The 11,068-nt window shown below is 40.6% G+C and overlaps 2 protein-coding genes across 2 annotated transcripts in view; one reads left to right on the plus strand and one right to left on the minus strand.

Annotated features, from left to right (window-relative positions):
- The window catches only part of LOC139725301 (uncharacterized), a 36,844-nt gene extending 34,850 nt beyond the window's left edge, over nt 1-1,994 (minus strand). Inside the window, exons 1-2 of the mRNA XM_071636390.1 lie at nt 1,859-1,994; nt 1,112-1,534 (exon numbers count right to left, since the gene is read on the minus strand). Coding sequence (XP_071492491.1) covers nt 1,112-1,201 — 90 coding nt within the window. The 5' untranslated portion in view covers nt 1,202-1,534; nt 1,859-1,994. The remainder of the gene's footprint in view (nt 1-1,111; nt 1,535-1,858) is intronic.
- A 282-nt stretch (nt 1,995-2,276) lies between these two features.
- LOC139725297 (pantetheinase-like) lies at nt 2,277-9,804 on the plus strand. Its single transcript, XM_071636386.1, has 3 exons — nt 2,277-2,482; nt 7,512-7,758; nt 8,262-9,804. The coding sequence occupies exons 2-3, from the start codon at nt 7,543-7,545 to the stop codon at nt 9,648-9,650; spliced, it is 1,605 nt and encodes a 534-aa protein (XP_071492487.1). The 5' UTR covers nt 2,277-2,482; nt 7,512-7,542; the 3' UTR covers nt 9,651-9,804.
- The last annotated feature ends 1,264 nt before the right edge of the window (nt 9,805-11,068 follow it).

The following is an 11,068-nucleotide window of genomic DNA, read 5'->3' on the forward strand; positions in this document are numbered from 1 at the left end:
AATGATGATCAATTATGATAATCTTCATAACAGCAATAACAATAATTATCATCACCATCATAATGTCAAAACATATCACTTCAGAGTTTATGCTAATTCTTAAATGCTCATAAAGCTGGAATTATGACAAACAAAATGTATTTGCATTAGAGCATGCTAGATTCTATTGCAGATTATACTCTTACATATTATCATTCATGTGATACATTTTGATTAAGCATTCAGTTGAGAAGCATTGCAGATCAGTGGCTGTTATGGTGGTCACACCTAAATATCATCTTACACATACTGTAAAAGTGGAAATTTTCGCGGTGTTGAAATTTTCGTGCATTTTGCGCAACCAGAAACTAGTGCAAAAAATGAAAGCATGCGAATATTTTTGCTTGCCACGTGTTCCAGTAGTTGATGTCTTGATTCCGCAGAATTAAAATCAGGCAAAAACTCCTTACTCGGCTGAGCACAAAAATACATGTATCCACTTTCACAATACTGGTACTGGAGTTGATTCTCAAGAATCCTTTGTGGAAAACTAAAGGTATGTGAAAAATTTACTCAAATATAATAGACGGGTACAATGATGCAAGAGGAACATAACTTGTTCACTTACAGTGTATCACATGGCGACACAGGGCCGTACTTCCTCCAAGTCTTTTGGGTCTATTTCCCCAAACTATATCAATTAGTAAAATAGTATTTTAAACTTTTAATCTACATGTATAAATCTCAACAATATGGTCAAGCGGACCTTGAAAAGCAGACTGAAGAGAAACAGTTTAATGTTGCAATACATTATGAAAGGGAAAGAAAAGCTGGCAAAATCTTTGGTATTCTTTTTCTGTAACAGTTACAATAAAGAAGTGATTTGTAATATGTATGTGTTTTATTTAAACCAATGGGAAGACTGGTAAATCAATGCTGTTTTTCTCATCTACTTCACACCATGTTGTACTTGTGAATGATACAATTCCTGAAAATTTGTGAAACTCCATAATTCTTAAAACTTATATGTTATCATTTTGTCTGATCAGTACTAGAATGAAACCTTCACTGTTTGTTAGCCTGATTTTGCTATGTATCCATCAAAACATACAAAGTTTCCCTTTAAACTCACCTCCTTGAAGCACCATGGCATTGCAAGGACGCTGACGCCGATGATGCTGTTGCTGAGGTTGATGACGGCTGACCACGGCGTTTGCCCCATCTTGAGAAAGTGATCAGCGACACCAAAGGAAGGGGGCACGTCGGTTTGATCAATGGTGGACGGTTGCTAGCTCCCACCCCTTCCCAGATGGCTTCAAGAGCTCAGACAGAGCTACGAGCTCCCTCACTTTCACCCCCTACTCCTCCTCCTCCTTCTCTTCTCCTCCTTCCCAGTCCTTCTCTGGGTCAAACAATGTCTTCCACTGACAAAATGGTCCTTCACTCTTTCCACAATCACAATCCTAATCTAATGCATGACTAGGAGAGAGGTCGAGTGTGAGACTATATTCCGTCACGACAGTCCTTGTGTCACTGTCAGCATTTCAGATGGAATCTGCATTATCAAGGAAACAGTCAGCAGAGGATGTTCAGTTAAAACATCGTTCATTCTTACGAGTTAGATCTGGCCGATCTTGGCCTACTGAGTATAAGATGCGGCAAAAATCCAAGCAACTAACGTTATTATGAAACTGCTTGGCAAGCACATTATTATATCAACCAAGTATTCCTGGCTCAACATGACCTCAAATGAATGACAACTCGGCCTCCTGCTCTTGTCCTAGGACCTAGTACTATGGGAAAGAATGGGTAATAATCACTCGCACTCCGATTACAATAAATGAGAGAAACTTCATGCAAAGGAGAAGAAATACTTTACCCAACTTCAGATAGGATGACGTGTCGAATACCATCACATTTTGCACACCATTGGATCATCAGTGCAAGCTATCGTATCGGCTCCGGTAGTTGTACACGGCTGCATGCATTTTCCCATCGCGAGGGCTAGAACTCGGTGATGGGATTGTGATTTGTGTACAAGACGATTCACGATCGACGATCAGCACGTGGCAGCGCATGCGCAGTGACATTGCTTACACTCGACCGACCGAACCACATGACATGTACATGACGAACTGTCCTAGTACATCGCATGCATGCATGCATACTGGGCCAGCTAGATCTCCACAAGAGCGCCACTGATGAGCTGAGCTGCGGGCGCCGCCGGCGGGGACAACTCCCGGGTTCTCGATCTCAAGCGCTGATGATGTAGACGTCAATGAGGCTCGCGAGGCGCTGGTTTAGCTGGACTCCACTTCTCATATATAATATGGCTTTCGGTTCTACCTTTGATGTCTCTATGAAAGCTATTGCCGCTGGTTGAGTTCTGTAGAAGGAGCAGTGTCCCTTTCTATCTACCTGCCTCCCTTTGTGCGTCTAATGAACCTCGAAATCTGACGTCTCCTGGTGAAATTGCTCTTTCGTTTTTGGCCTTTCTTTGCAGGTACAGTGTAACCTAACCCCGGGACGCTCCGTATACAGTTACACACTGTGGGAGCGTCCTGAGTCAATAGAGTGCTATATCGGTAAGCTTGAAAAACATACACAGTCTGTCACAGATTTTCGCACCTCCGTAAGTTTCGAATATCACGAGGAAAAAACGTACTTTTATAGTATACATAAGATTATTATCTAACTAATACCCTTCGTTCACCTTGTTCTTGTTCACACTGGTCCAATGATCTTGAAAAAACGTTTTTTTCACGGCCATATACGGGTCCGTAGTCCCTAGCTCCCCATCCCATTCACCATTTTCGAAATCAGTATGCAGTACACTGCGCACGTAAATATTCATGTGCTGGCGGAGTCGCAATGCGTTTAGCCTTCTGACAAGGCCTGCGCGCGCGCACCCACCCAGAAAGCAACGCAATATACAGCGAGAGGGTTTGCCAACAGTATGATAAGGCCTTGCCACAAAGCTACACGACTTGACGGCCAGCGCATGCGCACAAATCTCAAATCCATTGACTGTATAAGATGTAGTTCTCCCGAGTTCCTCTCGACCGAGTCGCATTTAACTCATCAAACCGAGCAGAAAGGGACTATTGCCAGAACCAAAAATTGAACGCAGTCAGTCTTCAACATTACATCTTCACCTGTAAGTCTTCATATTGCAGAATTTTTGCGATTTCATATTGATTTTTAGGCGCTATACTTCGCCTGTCATGATCATGTCTGCTACAATGCGCAGCCCCAACACTGCGTGTTGGGGCTGGTCGCAGTTAAGTGTAACCAACGTTAGGATGTTAAAGGGTGTATACAGTTCTGGTCGAGGTGTAGATTTAGCTTTTAACATTTTGCGAGATATTCAGAAACCACTCCATGAGATGTCAAAGAGCATGCAGTTCTAAGGCCAAAGGGGTATCAAACGTTTATTCGATGAAAATCGGTTTTGAAATGGCTGAGATATCCAAAAACAAGGTGAAACAAAGAGATCCTATTTAAAGTTGTGGCATGTCGCCTTTTATTATTAGCACTTTTTGGGATAACTCAGCCATTTGAAAACCAATTTTCGTCAAATAAACGTTGAATCCTTCTTAGAATTACATGCTCTTTCATATTTCATAAGAGGCTTTTCATTATCTCACTTAGGAATGTTCAAAACATGAATCCCTACCTCAACCAGTACTGTACAGTCCCTTTAACGTTTATAGTTATACGGGTAGTTATACTTATAACGTTAGGGCCAGAGGTCTAATATTGCAGTTGTTAGATCTAGCCTAGTCAAAATGCTTTTGATGATGTGAGCATAGCTTGAATATATCGATGAAAAAGGCAATAGTTACTGCTATACTGAGACAGCGTCTTGATAATTGAAGCAAAATTTGGATGGCCGATGATAATTTAACAAGGAAAAGTAGAAATTACGCGGTGTGTAATATATGTCCCCACTGGAAGTAGCATTTAGTAGCAAAGTGTATAATATAGGTAAAAAATCAAGGTCAAAGGTCAAAGAAGTCAAAGGTCAAAATTCTGTGTAGAAGTTTTGAAGCCCCCTCAGGCCTCACCTATAGTGCCATCACATAAAGCAAACGGAATCGAAATCGGGTTGGAAATGGCGAAGTAGCATTTTGTAGCCAATTGAATGTGCAATGTAGATGAAAAATCAAGGTCAAAGGTCAAAATTCTGTGTAGAAGTTTTGAAGCCCTCACCTAGTGCCATCACATAAAGCAAACAGAATCGAAATCGGGTTAGAAATGGCGAAGGAGTAGCATTTTGGAGCAAAATGTACAATACAGCTAACAAATCAAGGTCAAAGGTCAAAGAAGTCAAAGGTCAAAATTCTGTGTAGAAGTTTTGAAGCCCTCACCTAGTGCCATCACATAAAGCAAACAGAATCGAATTCGGGTTAGAAATGGCGAAGGAGTAGCATTTTGTAGCAAAGTGTACAATACAGGTCAAAAATCAAGATCAATGTTCAAAGAAGTCAATGGTCAAAATTCTGTGTAGAAGTTTTGAAGCCCTCACCTAGTGCCATCACATAGAGCAAACAGAATCGAAATTGGGTTGGAAATGGCAAAGGAGTAGCATTTTGTAGCCGATGTACAATATAGGTCAAAAATCAAGGTCAAAGGTCAAAGAAGTCAAAGGTCAAAATTCTGTGTAGAAGTTTTGAAGCCCTCGATCACCTAGTGGCATCACATAAAGCAAACGGAAGTGAAATCGGGGATAGAAATGGCGAAGGAGTAGCATTTTGTAGCAAAATGTACAATACAGGTAAAAAATCAAGGTCAATGGTCAAAGAAGTCAAGGGTCAAAACTATGTAGAAGTTTTGAAGCCCTCACCTAGTGCCATCACATAAAGCACACAGAATCGAAATCGGGTTAGAAATGGTGAAGGAGTAGCATTTTGTAGCAAAATGTACAATATAGGTAAAAAATCAAGGTCAAAGAAGTCAAAGGTCAAAATTCTGTGTAGAAGTTTTGAAGCCCTCGATCACCTAGTGGCATCACATAAAGCAAACGGAAGTGAAATCGGGGATAGAAATGGCGAAGGAGTAGCATTTTGTAGCAAAATGTACAATATAGGTAAAAAATCAAGGTCAAAGAAGTCAAAGGTCAAAATTCTGTGTAGAAGTTTTGAAGCCCTCGATCACCTAGTGGCATCACATAAAGCAAACGGAAGTGAAATCGGGGATAGAAATGGCGAAGGAGTAGCATTTTGTAGCAAAATGTACAATACAGGTAAAAAATCAAGGTCAATGGTCAAAGAAGTCAAGGGTCAAAACTATGTAGAAGTTTTGAAGCCCTCACCTAGTGCCATCACATAAAGCACACAGAATCGAAATCGGGTTAGAAATGGTGAAGGAGTAGCATTTTGTAGCAAAATGTACAATATAGGTAAAAAATCAAGGTCAAAGAAGTCAAAGGTCAAAATTCTGTGTAGAAGTTTTGAAGCCCTCGATCACCTAGTGGCATCACATAAAGCAAACGGAAGTGAAATCGGGGATAGAAATGGCGAAGGAGTAGCATTTTGTAGCAAAATGTACAATATAGGTAAAAAATCAAGGTCAAAGAAGTCAAAGGTCAAAATTCTGTGTAGAAGTTTTGAAGCCCTCGATCACCTAGTGGCATCACATAAAGCAAACGGAAGTGAAATCGGGGATAGAAATGGCGAAGGAGTAGCATTTTGTAGCAAAATGTACAATACAGGTAAAAAATCAAGGTCAATGGTCAAAGAAGTCAAGGGTCAAAACTATGTAGAAGTTTTGAAGCCCTCACCTAGTGCCATCACATAAAGCACACAGAATCGAAATCGGGTTAGAAATGGTGAAGGAGTAGCATTTTGTAGCAAAATGTACAATATAGGTAAAAAATCAAGGTCAAAGAAGTCAAAGGTCAAAATTCTGTGTAGAAGTTTTGAAGCCCTCACCTACAGGGTATGTAGTGCCATCACATAAAGCAAACAGAATCGAAATCGGGTCAGAAATGGCGAAGGAGTAGCATTTTGTAGCCAATGTACAATATAGGTCAAAAATCAAGGTCAAAGGTCAAAGAAGTCAAAGGTCAAAATTCTGTGTAGAAGTTTTGAAGCCCTCACCTAGTGCCATCACATAAAGCACACAGAATCGAAATCGGGTTAGAAATGGTGAAGGAGTAGCATTTTGTAGCAAAATGTACAATATAGGTAAAAAATCAAGGTCAAAGAAGTCAAAGGTCAAAATTCTGTGTAGAAGTTTTGAAGCTCTCACCTACAGGGTATGTAGTGCCATCACATAAAGCAAACAGAATCGAAATCGGGTCAGAAATGGCGAAGGAGTAGCATTTTGTAGCCAATGTACAATATAGGTCAAAAATCAAGGTCAAAGGTCAAAGAAGTCAAAGGTCAAAATTCTGTGTAGAAGTTTTGAAGCCCTCACCTAGTGCCATCACATAAAGCAAACAGAATCGAAATCGGGTTAGAAATGGCGAAGGAGTAGCATTTTGTAGCCAATGTACAATATAGGTCCAAAATCAAGGTCAATGGTCAAAGAAGTCAATGGTCAAAATTCTGTGTAGAAATTTTGAAGCCCTCACCTAGTGCCATCACATAAAGCAAATGGAATTGAAATCGGGTTAGAAATGGCGAAGGAGTAGCATTTTGAAGCAAAATGTTAAATATAAGGTCAAGGTCAAAGGTCACAACTGAAATTCTGTGTAGAAGTTTCAAAGCTCCCATGTAGTGCTCTCATATAAAGCAAGCAGAATCAAAATTGGCTCATAAATGACAGAGAAGTAGCAAATTGAACATTTTGATCACACACGGATGCACACACAGACAGACGGACGGACGAACGCACACACGGACACACTCACGTACAGAGCCCGTTTCGTAGTCCCCTGATCGAACTTGTTCGGCGGGGACAAAAATTCATTCAGTAGATCGTGACAGTTATCATTGATTAATTATGCCATAGTCTATATTATGGCAGGTGATCTTGTCATATGCAAATATTATGTAGGCTATGTAAGTTTTATTGGAAACATCATTCATTCCTTATTTTGATGAATTAGACTTGCAAGTATGAGTACCTGGTAATCAATGTGATATGGGTCACGGATGTAGAGGTACATTTGTACATTTCATGAGGATGTAATGGTTAATGTTTGTACGCATCGGTATTCAGGCAAACTCAAAAGCCCTCACACGTTTTCTCTTTTGGGAATTAACATTAAAAAAAAAATCTTTTCTTCAGTCTCGAGGGTAAATACCTTTGAAAAAATCAGTTTGGATTCTGCATGTGTGAAAAATTGTGGAAAGTTTGAGGGGTATTACATTACACATTGTGTGCACCTTCTAAACAAAAAGTGTGCTTAGAAGGTTTTTTTGTTTGTTTGTTTGTTTGTTTGTTTGTTTGTTTGTTTTTTGGTGGTGGTGGTATATTGCAAGGATATTGATTCAAGGAAAATTCCTAATGTGAGTCACTTAAATTGTCAATGTTTAATAAAATCATTTGTTTGTATTTTTGCTGTGTTTCTATTCTACCTGCAGGAATTGTCTGGACATTCTTGAAAGAGAGAAAATGGCATCACACAAGTCAATGCAAATCGTCCTTCTAGCTGCAGCAGTTTTTCTCATCACACTGATGAGGCAGACCTCAGCAGACTACACTGCTGCCGTGGTGGAGCACAAGGCCATATCCTGGCTCCTGCCATTTGTTAACAGGGATCAAGCAACGGCCATAATCAACCTGAACCTTGACATTTATGATTACTATGCTTCGGCTGCTGCCTCAAAGGTACTGATGTAATCCCATAGAATCATGCAGATAATGAGTCAATCACAACAAATAATCAGATTATTAGTCAATGATTAATGATTTGATCACTAGAAATGCTTCAAGAAACAAATTAATTATCAACCAACCATCTAGAAACAAAGAAATATTCAACATTCATCACTTTGTGTCATGTCCATATGTTATTACAACATGTTGGGCAAATTGAATAAGCAAAAAAGAGACCAGATTTTCGAGTACTTGTACCAGTCAAAAGCACAGTGGAATCAATACATTGTATACAAATGTACACAATTTACTTAAATTTTTAACCAATAAAAGAACAAGTTTAGGGTATGAATTGTTTTGAAACTAATTGTTAAAGGCAAATTTTCACACAAGGACAATGACTAATTATATTGTTGACTGAATGCAGCATTAGTCTTTCCATGTGTAGCTTGTTAAATGCAGCCAAGGAAAGAGGCATGGCACTAAAGTTTGTCATTGCTATTTTCATCCTTCAGGGAACGGACATCATTGTGTTTCCAGAGTACGGTATTACTGGTTTCGTCAATGAAGAGCGTGATCATATCATCCCATACCTCGAGGAAGTTCCTACTCCGTCCAAATCAAAGGCTTACATTCCCTGCCACGAGAAATTCATTGTCAACATTACAATCCAACACCGACTCAGCTGTCTGGCACTGAAGCACAACATCACAATTGTTGCAAACTTGATGACCATACAACCGTGCGCACCAAAAACTGATCCGGACTGCCCTCCTGATGGACGCTACCAGTATAACACGGATGTGGCATTTGCAGAGAACGGGCGACTTGTGGCGCGGTACCACAAGGAGAACCTGTACACCGGTGAAGCTAAAGTCTTCAATCCAGGGCGTGGACAGGGCGAGGTGGCAGCGTTTCAGACTAGCTTTGGCTACTTTGGACTCTTCACTTGTTTTGATATCCTCTTTGCGCAGCCTGCAGAGACCCTGGTCAACAAACTGGGTGTAGACACAATGGTGTTCCCAACAGCCTGGATGAATGAGCTGCCGCTGCTGAGCGCCGCTGAGTACCAGCAGGCTTGGAGTTTGAGCTATGGGGTGAACCTCCTAGCCGCCAACCAGCACTACCCCATAGCACAGATGACCGGTAGTGGCATCTTCTCTCCACATGGTGGTGCAGTGACCTACACCTATGACATGGAGTCCATACTGGGGAAGATGCTCATGGGAGAAGTGAAAACTGGTGCTCCATCAAAGATCCTTAATGAGATGAAATCTTCAAGTGTTATCCACCTGACTTACGACAAAGATTTGTCCAGCATCACAAGTGGCATCAAATCTAGTCTTCTTGAGGGCATCAATGGAGGCATAGGGAACTCTAGTAAAACCACCATCTTTGACCGTTCAGAGCCTGACCAAGGCATCCCAAAATATTTCATCGCCAAGCTGAACGATGACCCTTATAACTTGACCCTCCTGACTGGTAAGCAAGGGAGGGTGTCCATCAGCAACAACAATGTGTCTTGCACCCTTGACTTTAGCCGACAGTCCGACTCAGAGCTCTACGCCCTGGGCGTCTTCGATGGCCTGCACACCATGAACGGCGAGTACTACATCCAGTGCTGCTCGTTGGTGCGGTGCGGGTCTGACAGCGACCCATATCGCTGTGGCGCGGAGGTGAGTGATGCTGCGACAGTCTTCGGCCATTTCGATCTCAGGATCGAGGGGCAGTCGGCCAAGACCAGGCTCTTCCCGGAGGTGGTGGCCACTAAAGTTCAGCTTCCTCCAGTGAAGGAGGCATGGACGTTCTCCGAAGAGAGGGATCATGTTTGGAGCATAGGGGAGGGTGTGAAAGATCCCATCATTGCAGTGAATATATTTGGGAGGTGGTATGAAAGAGATTAAGGGGTATTGGTAAGAGGTTCAGTTCCTGTCCAGTGATCTTCAAGGGAATTTAGAAGAAAAAAAAAAGTTTTAATGAAGACCTAGTCATGTCATGTTTTTGTTTCAGGTAAAAGGTAATGATAATGTATGAGTTTTCATGAAATGATGACATACAAGGACCCATATTGTGTATTGCAGTAGAAATAACCTGAATGTACAGTGCACGATGTGCCTTTTGTAGTTTTATGTCAGCTGTCAAAGATAAGTCATACATAGTATTAACTTCTTACAACATCAAACGAGCATAACCAAATTCTTGGTTTTATTTTTGCAATGGCATAGTATAATAATTGTATGAGAAAATTGCTGTGTATTCATGGCCTGAAGATACTCTATTAGTGCAATGTGGATTTTTTTTTAATATATTGTGAAATACCATGTAGCTCATAATTGACTAATTTTGTTTACATTGTCTTTCAATATGTTTGTAGCTCTGCATTTTATTAAACCTACAATGTCTGATGTTCTGCATTTAACCTGTTGAAGACGAGTCCCACAGTATACTGTGTACGCCTTATATTTTGCATGTCTAAATTTGTGTGAATCGGGAATTCCCGACAATTTCACGAGTGGTTAAATTCGCGATCGTGGAGCCCTGTACTGAACGGAGAAGTGTACAGGCATACGTCACATTCACATTGGGATCAGAGTCCATATTTTCGCGTGTCTTTAATTTCGCGAATAGAACCTGACTCGCAAAATTTGCGAAAATAAAACCTCACGAAATATTCGGCGTATACAGTACTTGGGCAGGTGTGTATGGGACATGCGTGTTTTAGCAAAATCTGCCCATCCTCAACTGGTTAAGAGTGAGCAATATCTTGGAGAAAGGCTATGAAGGAAATTAACCCCTCCAATCCCATAGAGTGGGAAGAATGGACTTTGAATGGCAATGATAAATGCATTGCTTTTGAAAATCCTGTATGATGCAGTGGATAGATATATACATGTGAATATGCAATTTAAGGATATGTGGCTATATGTATATGCAGTGATACTGAAATATATTAGAACACTCTTTTTCGCCTTTGACAATCAGTACTACATGGTTAGGACTAAGTTCATTCATAGAAAGTGGTATGCTTTAGGCACAGTTGAAATTTGTTTTAGAGACCATTGGCAAATTGTCTTTTGGCTGTTCAGAGAACCACATTTCTTCATACGTGTACATGTATAAACTAGTGATTTAAAAAGAAGAAGTAGAAGAAGAAGTTGTACTGGTGAACCCCCTTTATAACAAACACTCATATAGTGATATATATATGTTTTTTTCATATTCCTGACATCAACTGTTTTTGTTTCTCATGTTCAATGGGTGGGTTGAAGAAAGCTGAGGGCTTGGGCACGGGGAAGCTGTGCTGATATTGCGCTATTGTTTC

The sequence above is a fragment of the Diadema antillarum genome, unplaced genomic scaffold (genome assembly GCF_040938485.1).
Source record: "Diadema antillarum isolate AM-2024a unplaced genomic scaffold, OU_Dant_1.0 seq00000031_RagTag, whole genome shotgun sequence".
NCBI classification, from domain to species: Eukaryota; Metazoa; Echinodermata; class Echinoidea; order Diadematoida; family Diadematidae; genus Diadema; species Diadema antillarum.

Coding starts and splice junctions, on each gene's coding strand:
- LOC139725297 (XM_071636386.1), top strand. CDS start 7,543: ATGGCATCACACAAGTCAATGCAAATCGTCCTTCTAGCTGCAGCAGTT. Junction 7,759..8,261: donor CTTCGGCTGCTGCCTCAAAG/GTACTGATGTAA, acceptor TTCATCCTTCAG/GGAACGGACATCATTGTGTT.